This window comes from Melitaea cinxia, chromosome 8 (assembly GCF_905220565.1).
Source record: "Melitaea cinxia chromosome 8, ilMelCinx1.1, whole genome shotgun sequence".
Classification (NCBI taxonomy): Eukaryota; Metazoa; Arthropoda; class Insecta; order Lepidoptera; family Nymphalidae; genus Melitaea; species Melitaea cinxia.
Window position 1 is genome coordinate 5,190,382 of NC_059401.1, and position 16,894 is coordinate 5,207,275.

Consider the following 16,894-nt stretch of genomic DNA (forward strand, 5'->3'; position numbering starts at 1 on the left):
GTAAGCCTTTGTATGAACGAATTTGTTATTAGAGTTTCAAAAGAAGGCGTTATACTTATCGTCAAAACCTTTTATTTTTATTAATCTTTAATTCTTTAACTAACTTTTTAAACATTTGGTTCTGGTTGTCGATATAAACACTTTAGACATTTGGATTTTTGTTTATTGACAAATTTATTGTCCGTCAAATCAAACAAGAAGTCTCGTTAAAATTATTATACATCAAAGTCAAAAAATATCTGGAATCGTTCATAAGGAGTTTAAAAAAAAATTAGAATTGTAATATTTATTTAATAATGTCAATTGCTTCATCGGATTCCGAAGCTGAGTACCACTGTTACTCGGAAAGAACTTTAGCTATTATAAAACCAGAGGCGTACGAGAATGCTGAGGACATTGAAAACCATATCCGTGCTAATGGATTTTCAATACTAGCTGTTAGTACTTTAATATTATAATACTAAATATGTACTATTAAGATTTGGAACTTTCGAATATCATAAGCTGATTCAATATGGTGACGAAAACAAAATAAAAGTGCTAAAGAAAAATATGGGGTAAGGGATTTAGATTAAGAACCGTCGAATTATCTAAACTCAAAATTCGATCGTTTATCGACATCATTTCGTTACAAAAAAAAAAACCTTAACCTATCTAACTTCCAAATAAGACCATTTATCGACATAATTTCGTTACAAAAAAAAATAACCCTAACCTATCTAACTTCAAAATTACGGTTCTTAATCTAAAACCAAATAGGTCAGTTATTTGGGTTATTATAGGTCGTTTTTGGATACTTATAAAATATTTTGTGATTATAACATTTTTTTAAATATAAATGAGGAGCAAAAGTCATACATATAATTTCGGGTCTATAATACTAGACGTGACTGATTGTTTCAATCGCGACGATTTTTGGTGTTTTTCAGTTTCACTGATTATTTGTTTCTAAATTTTTGTCAGATCGTACAGAAAACTTCAGATGACTATAATAAAATAAACAAGTCAAGTCCAATTTCTAATAAATAAATAAAGGACTCATATAATTAATATAACAACGCTGCTTAAATATTATGGAAGAATGCATTGAATAGTTTTCCTATTGTTAGTAATGATGTTTGGAAACGTAGGTATTTACATTATTACGCTGGAAAAATACTCAGACGATAGACATTCGATTGTTTTCTGCTATTATAGATGTGCTTACGTAACTCGTATGTTACGCTAAATAAACTTATTTATTGTACATTTGGATCCACCCCCTGCTTCGCACGGGTATTTAACAATAATTTCAAAATATTTTTTTCCCCTATTTTTTTGTCATTATAATACAGTCAATGTGTAAGACCGCCTGTTGTACATTTCTTTTCTTGAATAGTTTAATAAATTGTAAACTTCTTTTTATGTGTACAATAAAGAGTAAATTATTATTATTATTAATGTCACCCGCGGATAGTGTAGCTTCCCAACAGCGAAAGAATTTTTCAAATCGGTTCAGTAGTTTTGGAACCTATTCAATGCAAACAAACTAACAATCAAATCTTTCCTCTTTATAACATTAGTATAGATTAACTATAAGATTCAAGTACTCGTGATTACTTATTTGAAAGAAATAAAAATTAAAATCAATGAGATCAACTTATTTAATTTACTTATTTATCTACATAGGTAAATTTCGCGACAAGTATTTACATTATGTAAATTGGTTAATGACGTTATAATTATGTTGATAGTAAATGTTCAAAACCAAAAATATTATATTTATTATTAAGAATAACTAAAATAAGTACTCTCTCCATCTCGATAAAATTTAATTTAAACCACACAACAAGCACCAAGTAAAAAAGTTATGAGGTAGCACACAAAACATACTCTTGAATTGAGAATCTCCTCCTGTTTTTGAAGTCAGTAAAAAAGGATGTAAACCAATATAACACAGTATGTGAAATTAAGTGTATGTTATATGATATTTATTTATTTTTTTATTTATTATTTTAACAAAGTGTAGTTGGGGGTGGGCGCTGACAGACGATGCAGTTGCGACACGACGACACGGAGACACGGAGACAGGGGGACAACGACAGGTTGAGGATGCGACGACACGACGGCACGACGACACGACGATATGACGATACGACGACACGACAACCGACAAACGGTTAGGTGTAGGATAATAGTTTAGGGGTGATACTTTAATAAGTTTGTTACATTATTTATTTATATGTGAAATTAAGAAATGACATATATTGCTTATGTACAACATCGTATGGAAATAGTTTAATTAGGCGTTATAAAAAACTAATTTTATTTAAAAAAAGTTATAGTAAATTATAGAGGCAAGATAGAGAGAGAATAAAATTCGGTAGAAGTCTGCGATGTAGCTAAATTTTGAAGTTATATACTTATTTAATAAATAATTTCTAGCTTGACTCCAATTGCAGACTTCCAAGACATGAAATTTTTTCTCAAAATTTCGGTATCAAAAATTTAAAAAGTAAGAAAAGAAATTTCAAATAAAACGATCTGTATCCAAGCGAGAGTAGCTTAATCTCTAACCTTAAATAGGGGAAGATTTTTTTCTTCGGATGTAAGATTTTACAGACAATTGGTATATTGCAAGTTTTCAAGAGTCTCAAAAATATCCATTTGTTATTTCAATAACCTTAAAATGGATTAGGTTTGAGAAGTGATTGTAAGATTTCCTGAAAATTTATTTTTAATTTTTTGTACCGTAATTTGGCAATTTTCATTATCGTGGCCATCAAAATTAGTTGGTTGTTATCTACAGATTTCGCAACGTTTACTTTACATCCGAGTCCTGAAAATCTGAAAGATGCAATTTTTTTTAATTACTTTATTCTTATTGGCTGGCGCTAAAGAAACACAAATATATAATTTGTTTTTATAAATAAGACATAACTCTTCTGCCAAATTAAGGTTTAAATTGATGTGTGTTATGAAGGTTAAATTTCTAAATGGAACAAGAGGCCTATGCGCAGCAGTGGGATATTTCAGTCTGAAACAGTCAGTTAGTAAAATATCTAAAATCCTCGCATAAAACCATAACAAGCATTGGCCGCGCATTAAGTCGTAACTCTTACACCTTGTCAAAAAGGGTCACAACTAGTTGACAGCTGAAAAAAGAAAAGAATATTTTTGCGATTTTTTTTTTTCAAAAAATGATTACAGGTACTGAGCTGATTTGATATATAATTTAAGTTTCATATATATATTTTATTATTTTTAGTTTTACTAATAAAGCTAAAGGCTTTATTAGTAAAACAAGTAATATATGTAAATATATTTCGCGACGCTTTGTTAAAAAAAAGCCTTTTGCGGTAACTAAATGAATTACTCTTTTATATCGTATTATCTAGTCCTTATCTCTTATATCATCGGCTATCGAAAGTAAAAGTCTGAATTTCGATGAAAAAATCAATAGATTTTTCTTCATAATACAAAAAAAAAATTCAATCAAGGACTGCTTCAATATAAAGAAAACGATTCACTAGTTTTTGAGATGTCGTGATCAATGACTTTAAAATAGCTGTTTCGAGAAAAATGCGATTAAAGTTTGACGTTGAACATACAAAGATAGCATGTAATTTATTACCTCTTAATTGATTTACTAATGCTCGGTCTATACATCAAACCCAGAGATGAAGCTGTCTCTGCAATACTAACCTGGTGTGGTATTCGCCATAATGCTTTGTTTTTAGTTACCGACGTATCTTTTTTGTTAGTGATACTTTTTGCTCATTAGCATGCGTTTTATTATTATGAGGCATATTGACTTCAAATTAGCTGTCTTAGAAAAGCAAGGATATGGTCTGATCCTGACGGCTTTTTTATACTATGTTGATAAACAAGTAAAGAAGGTAGCCTATAGATGCCTGTACGCCGTTAGTATCGTAAGCGCGTTGCCGAACCTACCACTGACTCCCACAAGAGGTCTGGCTACAGTATTATTTAGTAGCCGTCTTCTATAAGGTTGAGGTACTTCCCCAGATAGGATGCTCCAGATTTAGAGATTTGAGCAGGATTTTGATTTTGCAGGATGATCAGGCGATTTTGAGCAGGATATTTCCTGTTGTGCCCTACTAGAATGTCCTTTAGGTAATGTGACTTCTAGCCCTCAGTGTTGACCGCGGTTATGAAACCTTCCAAGCCGCTATATGCCACCCCATAGTTTTCAACGTGTTGTGCAGTTACTGTTTATGGCTGTATCTGGGGGTAGTGCCCCCGCCAAGACGAGCCAAAAAAAAAAAAAACGAAAAGCACTACCTATCTTTTCTCGAAGCGCTTCGTCGTTTTTTTGAACCCTTATAACTTGGGTTCAGATTATACTAGATAAACAAGATTCTCGGGATATGATGTCAATAGTGGACTTATTAACCATATAAAGTTTCAATTGCATAGCTCTTATACTTTAGATTTTATTGATATCTAAAAAAACCCCGATTTCGTCACTCACTGATGATCATCAAAATTCTTAGAGTATTTCCTGAAGTCCCAGAAAGCTGAAATTTGTTATGTAAGCTAGTATTAGTACACAAACAACAAAAAAATCTAAAACTTCTAACTTTTACCCCCCAACCCATTAAACTAGGGGATGGAGTTTGTATGAGACTTCCGCAAATTTTGATGCTAAAGGTCTGAAAATTGATATAGGGACTCCTTGTTACTCCTTCTTATAAATAATATTAATAAAAAACAAAAAAAAATAAAAATCGGTTATTAGATAAATATTGACTTAAGTAGTATTAAAGCACAACAGGTAGCTATAGTCGAATATAATCGCCTAAGAGCCAAGTATCGCCCTGATCTATCGCTTATTATAAACAGTAAACCAACAAAGAAAAAAGGCAAAGATAGAGAGTGATCTATGAAAAAAGGCACCTCTGATGTACAAGAAATGCAGCCCAAAAAAGGAAAGAAAAAATGAACAAAATAACAAAATATTGTCATAAGCAACTTACAAAAAGATGTGAAATCCTACCAAAAACATTTTCATGTAAAATGTTGTCAAGACGAGATCATATGGCTCGCGCTGTCAAAAAGTTATCAGATCTCATGTAGAGCCAAGCTTTTAACTCTACACGCCCTAACTCTACAAGCCCCAACTTCACAAACTCTACGCCTTAGTCAAAATATGTGGCTTGGCCGTTTCGCTACCGTCACGTAAGGTGAAAAATTTATTCACTGTATATTACTTTTCTGTTATACAATATGTATATATTTTGATTAAGCTGTAGAGTTTGTGAAGTTAGGGCTTGTAGAGTTGGGGCGTGTAGAATTAAAAGCTTGGCTCTACATGAGATCTGATAACTTTTTGACAGCGCGAGCCATATGATCTCGTCTTGGCAACATTTTACATGAAAATGTTTTTGGTAGGATACATATCCCTGAGCTTCATTACCAGCATGTGGCCATGTTGACTTCTTGAGATGTGGTTATTGTAACAAGATGGAACCTGAAACATAACGATTTCGATGCTTATAGCGTGGCCATATTTTTTTAAAATGCTGACTAGATGTAAACTCTTAAACGAATGTAGATGTCAAAAGTTATGCTTTGTGTCTATATTACGTAGGTATTAGGAAAATCAAAATGTAAAATCACGAACAAAATCTCAGTCAGCGCATGGAATTTTGATTCACAACCAAGAAGTAGGTAAGTTTTTATTGAATTGTTGTTATAAAATAATAAACATTCGTCATTAAATATTATAAAGATGCCATTTAGTGTAGTTTTTAAAACAACAGTATATTGAAAAGAAAAAACTATTTATAAGTATATAGACAGAATGTGTTTCTCATTTCGTAATAATTATTCATTTCTTTATAAATTAATTCAGGACTAGGTCAAGGAGACATATTGTTTGATGTTCGCAATAAATTGATACGAGTTCATTACTTTTTATCTGTGAAATGGGCTTTTTATCGATGTTATTAAATGACTCATAAAGATCAAATGATGTTTTCAATATTTATTTTATTGTCTCTTAATAATTGTGACTTATTAAACGACGAACATGTTTTATTTACATGCTAAACAACCTTAGGATTCTTTATATTTTCCGAAATTGAAATACATTACTTAGCAATTAGGTACTTAAAATTAATATGACTTTATTACACTTGTGTTACAATTTTTAGAGTATATCTCGTTACTATTAAGTTATTAATATCAGGTAAGAAATCTTTATTTTGTATAATCAAAAATGAAATAGATCAATAATTATTTTGAATATAATAAAATATTTCAATTACGTCAAGGTTATTTTAAAGGTTTAGAAGGACGCATTGATCGTGATTTTGCTCAAAGGGTTGGTTGATGTCCGTGTAGTGGCCGGCGGCGCGTGCAAGGGTTGCAGGGTATGCAAAATATATCAGCACAGTCGAGAGTGAGGGGCGCGTTCATTATTCCACGTCACAGCTAGCCCTTGTTAGCGTAGGGCTGTCGAAAAATCTTAAGGGCGGTATTAACATTTTATTAATTTTAAAAGTTGTAGTTACTGTTTAAGCGATTACCCATCAACTTTTGATTTTCTTGTTGATTCACCACAATAACTATGTTTAATAAATTAAAAAATGTCGAAAATATTTGAGTTTTATTTTCACATTTTATTTATTTACAACAGATATAGTTACTATTTTAGCCATTAACTATTAAACTATTGAGCTTAATATCGATTATTCTTCATTAGAAGTATATAGATTATTTAATTTAAAAAAAAAAAAAATATATATATTTAGAAGAGGTCTCAATAGTGGTTTTGAGGCATATCAAATATGCTGTAAAGAAATTTCAGACTTTTGTTTTTAATAGATGACATCTAAATATCACTTTTATTGTTTATGCGTTTAATGTAATATAATATCAACACAGATTTTAAATAAGCCTCTACATACATAACTACATTTTTTGGTTTATTCATTTGTTTAATTAAACTGTAGTTTTTTTTCTTAAATCTTCGTTATTTAAAAGTATAAGAAATAAATTGTGGATCATGACAACAGACAAAATAAAAAATATACTCACTTTTATTTTCGAATAAATAGATAGGATTAGTAACCCTATTATGTTAGATCTTGAGCGCCCTAGCTTTGGGGCGGTCACTGCTGCTATCTATGGATACCATAAAAAAAACTAATTACATATTCCCATTGACGTTTCGAGTGGGGCTGTCCTTGACAACTTCGCTTGTTCAAAATTAGATTTTTTAATTAATATTTTAAAGAAAACAGAGTACTGGACGTACTTGTAATCTTGTTGTATAATGTTTGTGTGGATGTCTATTTTTAACCGACTTCCAAAAAAGGAGGAGATTCTCAATTCGACTGTATTTTTATTTATGTATGTTACTTCAGAACTTTTGACTGTGTTGACCGATTTCGACAAAAAAAAAAATTAATCGAAAGGTGGTGCGTGTTATTTGGTCCCATTAAAATTTATTGAGATCTAATAACTACTTTTTGAGTTATATTTGATAACGCGTATTTACGTGACTATTTTTTTTGTCTATTATAGGTAACGTTGTACTACTTGTCGATGTAATTGAAATCGGTTTTTTTTTTCGTTTCCGAACAAACACAATTGTGTAAGTTAAATATGTGTTTATATGATATTACTTTTGTAATTTCTATACCTACATCAGATGTGTATACTACAACATTTTTAAAACAACCCTTTTATATTTAAACGTAAGAATAAAGAATGAATGAATGTATTTCATTAAAATATACAAAGGTACATTTTAATTGCTTATTTTTTATAATTATCAAATGTTTGGGTAATGTATTTATTTTTTAATGTAAGGGGATTATTTCACTCTCGTATGTTATCTGATATCTGCAGTTTATGTTTCTAGGCGATGTTATCATAAATATGACTCAGCTACATATATGTAATTAAGTTCAACATGAACAGCATGTAATATGCGTCATAGATATTTTTAAAAGAAAAATGTACAATTATCCTCTCTTTTAACCGACTTTAAAAAAAGAAAGAGGTTCTTAATTCAATTGTATTTTTTATCTGTGTTGTTACCTCATAAGTTTTTGCTTAGTATACCGATTGTGATCTTTCTTGTTTATTGGCGGTGCTAGTGTAGTTTTTGAGTTAGGTTTAAGAATGCATATTAAACTGACCTCGACACTTTGATGATATTCTAATGTGTAGTTGCTGTCAATAAAAATATCATGATGATTATGATGAAAGTAAAATAATATTTTTTTTGAGTTTATTCCTTTAGAATCGATTTTCATATAAGGCCCCGGTATGAAAAAAAAAATGAGGAGTAAAATCTATTGAACGAATGACCTCGTTAAGTTTCTCGTAACGCCATCTATCGTGTAAAGTCTAAAGGCGTAACGACGTTTTCTAATAACACCATCTCATCGTAAAGTATCATCGATAGTTAGCGTTATTTGATTCGTTTATTTACCATTTGATATCTTATTAATCTTTTTCTTAGACTTGTAAGCCTTTTTTGTTCCTATTTAGACAGCTGATCTGAAGGAGTAAACTCAGGTCGTGCGTTGGAAATGACACATACACTTTTTAAATTAATAACAAACACAAATATTTTGTAATAATCGGTACTCTGAATTAAATAAACTGTGGCTCTTGGGTATATTTGCGTGGTAAGGTATTACCAACATGTGAACTGTGCTTTTTCATGAATAAAAAAGGCAACTTAGTGTCTAGTTATTCGAGATCTGTTCACTCCTTTTGTCATGACATCAAAACTATCACGTTTATAACTGAAGCAGAATTACAAGTACCTACATACTCTTTTATCTTTATTACTTTATTGATGTTACACGAGAAACTGAACTTTATGATAACTCATAAAGATACATCGTAAGACGTGTATCAATAAATAATTACGTAACGACTTTTTTAATGATTCTTATCACATTTTGATCTTATATAATACCGTGTATCATTACATAGTATAAAACAAAGTCTCTTCCCGCTGTCTGTATGCTTAGATCTTTAAAACTACGTAATGGATTTTGATGTAGTTTTCTTTAGTAAATATAGTAATACCAGAGGAAGGTTTATATGTATACTAGCTGTGCCCGCGGCTTCGCTCGCGTTGAAATTAGTGTATCACAAAGTTTTGCCGGCAAACTTCCAGTGAAACTCTCATCAAAATCGGCTTAGCCGTTCCGTAAAATCCGTTCTTAGCGGACGTCTGCTAACTATAATCTACATCCCTGCCCAACTTTATCTTTGTCCAACCTGGATGGATAGACCATCCAGTGGTTTTTGAGTTCTCGTGATGAGTGAGTCAGTGACTTTTCTCTTATATATATATAGATTACGATGCATTATTTGGACACCTCCTCACCATCTATAAAGCATATATTTTAAATTTCAAGTCTCTTACTTCAAAAACATAAGACTTTCACACAAACTTTCAACCCCCGTTTTACCCCTTCAAGGGTCGAATTTTGTAAAATCCGTTCTTAGCGGATGTCTACGCTCTATAAGAAGCCTTCCTGCTAAATTCCAAGTTTGTAGCTATTATAGTTTCGGAGATTTCGCGATGAGTGAGTCAGCGTACCATCCCCCGTTTTAACCCCAAAAGGGAGTTGATTTCTAAAGATATATTATTTGAACACCTTCTCACTATCTAAAGAGCGTACATTTTAAATTTCAAGTCTCTTACTTCAAAAACATAGGACTTTCATACAAACTTCCAACCCCCGTTTTACCCCCTTAGGGGTCGAATTTTGTAAAACCCATTCTTAACGAATGTTTACGCCCTAAAAGAAGTCTATCTGCCAAATTTCAAGTTTGTAGGTGTTATAGTTTCAGAGATTTCGTGATGAGTGAGTCAGCCCACCATCCCCCGTTTTAACCCCAAAAGGGAGTTAATTTCTAAAGATACATGATTTGGACACCTTTTCACCATCTATAGAGCTTACATTTTAAATTTCAAGTCTCTTACTTCAAAAATATAGGACTTTCATACAAACTTCCAACCCCCGTTTTACCCCCTTAGGGGTCGAGTTTCGTAAAATCCGTTCTTAGCGGACGCCTACGTCTTATAAGAAACCTACCTGCCAGATTTCAAGTTTGTAGGTGTTAGAGTTTCGGAGATTTCGTGATCAGTGAGTGAACCTACCATCCCCCGTTTTAACCCCAAAAAGGGGTTGATTTCTAAAGATGCATTATTTGGACGTCTTTTCATCATTTATAGAGCATACATTTAAAATTTCAGGTGTCTTACTTCAAAAACATAGGATTTTCATACAAACTTGTAACCCCCGTTTTACCCCCTTAGGGGTCGAGTTTCATAAAATCCGTTCTTAGCGGATGCCTCCGCTCTATAAGAAGCCTACCTGCCAAATTTCAAGTTTGTAGGTGTTATAGTTTCGGAGATTTCGTGATGAGTGAGTGACCTTTCGCTTTTATATATATTATTATTATATTATTATTATAGATAATACATGCATAATATAGTAGAGGAACACTGATTGTTTTAGAAGTTTCTAATGTGATGTCGTAAAATAAATACATTGTTTTGCGCTTACATTGCAAATATTTCTTTTAAATTTTACATTTAGTATCAGCATTGCACCCCAGCGAAGCCGGGGCGGGTTGCTAGTAATTTATAAAATTGTAGATACAATAAATAGTGTTTTTGCAAAAGAAATCTGGAAAATCTATTTAGATACCAATGTAGTTTAGTTATGAAGTCATTTCTATTAAATCGATAAAAAAAATTATTATTTTCTATTTAGTACCTAGGTACCTAAAAATGATTTAATTATTCAAAAAAATTGGTTGCCTGTAAAGTCAGTTTACAGACGATACTTTTTCGTTGATACGTGATAACGTCATAAAAAAACATTAATGAAAATCTGCATAAATACTCTTATGAATTGAATTGAATTATTATCAACGAATTATTTCGAACTGCTAGTTCTGATGTCACGCAAAATAAATGTGTCACGAGCCAACGTTTGGGCCTATCGTGCCCCTATATCGCTTGTTCCGTGCTCTCGCATGCATTCTCAGGTTCAGGCGGAACGTGACACTTTTTCGTGCGTATAGCCGGTGTTCATTGATGTATAAGACGTTATCACATCAAAATAATGTACGCAAAATGTAGTAGGTCGAAATAAACGGTAAAATTTAGTGGCACGTAAACTTACATTTACCTCTCCACTCACAAATTTTCAGTCTTTTACTTTTCCTGATTAATTTTTCATTTAATCAAGAAGTGAATGATTTTTTTTTAAATAATTAATAAAAATAATTTTAATTTAATTACTTTTTGACTGGGTTTTATCAATGTATTTGCCTATTTATAAAAGTTTGTAGAAATTAAAGTTTGATTATTTACGCGATGAACGTATAGATGGCTCAGCTGCAGGCAGCTGGATCTTAGGTTATAATGATTAGTTTCTGAAAATAACCATTACCCATACAAAATCATCTTCAAGTGTATTCTACTCTAAACATAAATTGGTAAAGAAGTTATGGTAGAAATTACTGTCGTTATGGCTTAAAACTAGCTGTTTTTAGGGAGGGGAGACTTTTATCTTCGATAAAGTCTAATCTAACTACAGGCAAATACCTGAGAATTGCATAGTTAAATTTAATAAAGTTCTCTATTCTTTATTTGATGAGAAACAACAAAAATAAAATGTAAAAGTACCCAAACAAAAAAAAAAAAATAGAAGCAAACATCAAAATTATATAATAAAAAACGGACAAATTATTTTGATTAGTATATACATTTAATTAAAAATGTCATTAAAGAATTTTGAAAAAATTTATTTTCAGAAACGTCAAGTCCGCCTTACTCCGGAACAAGCGGCCGAGCTATACAAAGGTCATTATGGCAGGCACCACTTCCCTCATCTCGTGGCTCATATGTCTGGTGGACCGATTGTTGCCCTCGTTCTCGCTGCTAGGAATTGTATACAGAAGTGGAGGACTTTGATGGGGCCAGCTAGGTACAAAATACGATTTTGATTCTCTTTTTGTATTCTGCATTTCATGAGCGATACAGATGTCATCAAAATTCTGCTTGATACGTAGTAAATTTTTTATGTAAATTCATATTATTTATACTTACGCTTACCTAGTTCTTCTTGGTTTAAAAAAAAATTGCGTGCAATTTAAGCAATTTTTCCAAATGTAGGAAACTAAAGTAAAAAGCATTTTATTTAATATTTTACACTTGTTTAATAATGTAATATACAATTTCACAAGAAAATCAGGACAACAGACTTTATCGGACTCGAAAAATAATACAAGATACACGTTGGCGTAGCGGGAGGAGGGTGGGGCAAGAAGGGCATCATGTCCCGAAAAACAAAAAATTGCCGAACATATTACATAGGAATTGTGCCTGTCACTAAGGATACATCATCATCATCATTTCAGCCTATTACAGTCCACTGCTGGACATAGGCCTCCATAATTTCGCGCCAAAAATGGCGTGAACTCATGTGTGTATAGTCACCATGCTGGGCAGGCGGGTGGGCGACCGCAGGGCTGGCTTTGTCGCACCTGCGCTGCTGCCCGTCTTCGGCCTGTGCATTTCAAAGCCAGCAGTTGGATGTTAACCCACCATCGGTCGACTTTATAAGTTCCAAGGCGGTAGTGGAACTGCGTTATAGTCGCCTCTTACGACACCCGCGGGAAGAGAGGGGGTGGCTATATTCTTTAATGCAGTAGCCACACAGCACTACAGGCTAGAATAAATTGATATCAATTTTGACATTATTTTGAATTAATATCGTTACGTAAAAAAAAGTTTCAAGCGTTTACCTGGAATTGGTCGATATTGTCATACTAAACTATTAGCATTATTCCATGAATTTGCTTTTAAAAATCGTCTTATCGCGAAGACTTTGAAAAATAAACAACCACCTTTGAGGATACTTATATCTCTATCTTATACTTACATCAAACTCGTTAATAATATTCTATGATACAAATGGATAAACTATTAATTATTTAGAGTTGTCGAAGCCCAAGCCTACTGGCCGGATAGTCTACGCGCCTGCTACGGGCGACGCACCAAGTATGGAGACTACTTCAACGCTTTGCACGGCAGCGAAAACCACGCGGAAGCTTTACGTGAAATACACTTTTTCTTTCCTACAAGTATTTACCTATCTGATTTACTTTGCTTTTTCCAAAAGAAAAACTCTAAAGTATCTTATCGCACATAATACAATTTGCTGTCCAGCGCTAGTCTACTTAATATACGTGACCGTGACGCACTCTACACTCGTCTCCTCCACACATTTTTTTTTTGACGTGACAACGTCTAATAAATCAATAAATACCGGTTTCATGCACGAAAAAGGATGACTCATTGTCTTGTTACGATTGGCCTATCGGTCCGAGGATTTGTTTTGTTATAAAACCAACTTTACAGGCAACCAAGTTTTTTTGTTATAAAACTAGATCGGCAAACAAGCGTACGGCTCTTCTGATGGTAAGCGACTACTGTAGCCTATAGACACCTGCAAAACCAGAAGCATCAAACCAATCTCCCGGGAGCTCTAGTTACCTTACTCACCATAGAACACAACACTGCTTGCTGCTTGAAAGCAGTATTATTTAGCTGTGATCTTCTTAAGTTCGATGTACTTTCTAGTCCCTTAGTTAAATGAATAAAATATGCGTCAATGTTTTTCATTGTAGGTAAAGTAAAATATACAATAGTTTGCACCTTAAATTATTCATCTTAATAACTCATCGGATTCCCTTCCATTCTATTTTGCTGGCATTAAAACAAATAAAGGCCACAAATAAATAAAATATTTTTCTCGTCAGAAGCTATGCTAGACTGTTAGATAGTCATAATAATTATAATCTATGGAAATAAACTAAATTGGAGTGTCTGTTTGTAACATTTAAAAAAAACCGCTTTTTACTAAATGCATATGGATGTATACACGGTACAGTTACCAGAATATTTTTTTAAAACATTTATTCTGTCTGTCTGTTTGTTTGTTTCGGCTAATCTCTGTAACGGCTGGACCGATTTAACGGGACCTTTACTGGCAGATAGCTGATGTAGTAAGAAGTAACTTGGGCTACTTTTATTTAAGAAATTTATTTATTTTATAACTCTGCGTACTGAACAATAACTTTTTTGTTTAAAACACGCGGACGAAGTCGCGGGCACAGCTAGTATACCATAAAAATAAGACCTTTAAAGACAGTATTCTTATTTTGATAAGAAAGAACTTCTTTAGTAATTAGGTCGAGTCGCTGGAAACCTATATGGCAAAAATTTAATATTGAACTAAATTAAATATTTTTTAACAGTGATCGTAGGACCCTTACTCCGTCGATGGCAAATCAGCGACTATATTCAGAAAAACTTATCGCCTACCCTCGTCCCCGCACTATCAGCTCTCGCTCAAGAAAGACCTTCCGAGCCCATAGTTTGGCTAGCTGATTACTTGAACCGTCACAACCCTAACGAACCCCAGTGGGCGCCTATAGCAAGGGAACAAAGGGAAGAAGAAAAATGTCATACGCCACTACCCTCGCAAGAATCCATTTTAAATTAATTTGACTTTAAAACATTATGTATGTTACGCCATTATGGTTACAGAATTAAATGACTTCCAAATTATATTTTCTTTTAATAAAATAGAATTGACCTAAATTACTAATCATATTGTATATAAGTTGTATCTATTTAATCTTTTATTGAGTACTTATATTTATAGTCTTGTGAAATGTAGTAACCATACTTTTATTTATAAAACTTCTTGTGGCATAACTTCATAACATAATTAGTTGAAGCTGTGTGACTACTGGCACATACACATCATCATGTTCACGTCATTTTTGGCGCGAACTTGTGGAGGCTTATGTCCAGCAGTGGACTGCGATAGGCTGAAGTGACGAATTAGTTGATTAATTAAATTGTTATTATTTAAAAAAAACACCATAGAACCCAAGCAGGCCTACCAAGCGATAGGTACACGTAGGGCGCTGCTTACATGCGCTTTTTTATGTTTAGTTTTATTGAGATAGGGAACCTCAACCTTGTGGCGCGGCGGTGGACTCGGCCCAGCACACCCTCGAGGTGTGCCCGAGATGGGCAGCGCTGCGTCGCGATTTGACGACAGTCCTCGGAGGGGACTTGTCACTCCCGAGCGTCATCACCGCGATTTTCGGCGACGACGAGTTCTGAAACGCGATGGTCTCCTTCTGCGAGAAAGGATGAGAGAGGAGGCCACCGACGTGATATTCCTCCGCAAGCGACGAACGGGGGTGCATAGGAGGCGCTACTTAATGCGCCTCCAGTAATGCCCTTGTGCCAGTGTCGGGCCGGGATGGGAACCTGGTCCTGCTAGACATGGCGTCGTCGCGATTGTTCAGAGGTGAGCCGGACAGTCCCCATGCAGGAGAAGTCTGGCCTTATCGCCGAGGCCAGCCTGTCGCTGGAGAGATGAACGAGCTGAAGGCTCCCCGCAGGTCGGTATTGCACCCCCAAGTGCTGAAGCCGACATTAGGTCTAAGACTGTCTACCCGGGCGTCCTGGATATCACCCGTAAATGGGTTCCCCTGCGATACCAAAAAAGGGAACCTCAGCCTTTCTAATATCACAACTAAATAACACTGTACCCAAGTAGTGTTGTGTTCCTGTGGTGTGGGAGGTAGTGCGAGCAACCTGACGAGGGTTGGGGGTAGCTTGCAATGCTTCTGGTGTTGTAGGCGTCTACAGGCTACGGTAACCGCTTACCATCAGGTGGGTCGTACGCTTATTTGCCGACTTATTATTAGTCGTATAAAAAGTTGAACTATAAAATATTAATGAATATAATCCCTTGTACGCGCAGAACTTTCGCACTTAATACCGTTTATTTGTTTCTTATTAAAGAAAGAAATACATACAGTTTGTACCAAAATTAGCATTCAAGGTTTATTTTATTTTTTATTTATTTAATTAGGAGACGTCAAAAAAACATAAATAAGTAAAGTTTCCGCTTAAAATAAGAATCCACATTAATAATTTAGTTCTCTTATTGGACAACGCCATTCCATTTAGTCATTTTGAAGTTGAGTGATTATTTATTGATTTAAAAACGATCAACACTACATTGGACTTAACTATCGTAAGCTTTGAGTTTTCTGTATTATCATGTATTTCTGTTGTTTAGTGGATACAACTTTATACAATTAGCAATAAACTATCTACCTCAAATTTTTCATTTCTTGCGTGTTAATATGGCATAACATCTTTTTTATTAATATAGACTGGAAGTATAAAATAAATAAAACACCATTTTTTCCCCAAATTTATTTTTTCCACAAAAGATTTTCTATCACAGGCTAATATGTAAGATATAAACATTTAATTGAGATTATTAATCATACATAATATAACCCATACATATATATATACTTAGTTTAAAGTCTTGCAAAAGATTATCACAAAGGGTTATACATTATTATAACTTACGTATCATACAAAACTTTTTTATAAAAATACATATTTTAAGATATCCAGAACGAGGGGGATAAAACTTAAAGTTAAGCACAACTAACTTAGTAAATCAATGATATTATTTAAAAAAAAAATGAACTAAGAAAAGAAACTACTAAAAGACATTTGGTAAAAAATCATGACTTAAGTAAATGAGAGATTATTGTTAATTGCTTATTCATATTTCAGCTACAGCACCTGAAAGGCAAAACAAACATTAGAAAAACTTTAAAAAGTAAAACGTTTAAACTTTTTACTGGGTGTACTGATTTTGATGATTTTTAATTAAATCGGAAGCCGATGTTTATCATGCGGTCACATTTAAATTTCATCGAGATCTGATTACAACTTTTGGAGTAATCTTTGATAATGCGTATTTACTCGACTATTGTTTCGTCTACC

The 16,894-nt window shown here is 33.4% G+C and overlaps 2 protein-coding genes across 2 annotated transcripts in view; one reads left to right on the forward strand and one right to left on the reverse strand.

The window, feature by feature from the left end:
* Positions 1-296: 296 nt before the first annotated feature.
* Positions 297-14,629, forward strand: LOC123656094 (nucleoside diphosphate kinase homolog 5-like). The gene is made up of 4 exons (XM_045591818.1): positions 297-437; positions 11,809-11,981; positions 12,995-13,140; positions 14,317-14,629. Exons 1-4 carry the CDS (start codon positions 297-299, stop codon positions 14,562-14,564), a joined length of 708 nt encoding a protein of 235 aa, XP_045447774.1. The 3' UTR covers positions 14,565-14,629.
* Positions 14,630-16,389: 1,760 nt separating this feature from the next.
* The window catches only part of LOC123656095, a 28,798-nt gene continuing 28,293 nt past the window's right edge, over positions 16,390-16,894 (reverse strand). The window contains exon 21 of the mRNA XM_045591819.1: positions 16,390-16,690. The gene's annotated coding sequence lies outside the window, so the exon portion shown is untranslated. The remainder of the gene's footprint in view (positions 16,691-16,894) is intronic.

Excerpts from the sequence above, each read along its gene's own strand:
- LOC123656094 (XM_045591818.1), top strand. The coding sequence starts at position 297 with ATGTCAATTGCTTCATCGGATTCCGAAGCTGAGTACCACTGTTACTCG. Across the intron at positions 438-11,808 it reads ATGGATTTTCAATACTAGCT|AAACGTCAAGTCCGCCTTAC; the intron begins GTTAGTACTTTA and ends ATTTATTTTCAG. Across the intron at positions 13,141-14,316 it reads ACACTTTTTCTTTCCTACAA|TGATCGTAGGACCCTTACTC; the intron begins GTATTTACCTAT and ends ATTTTTTAACAG.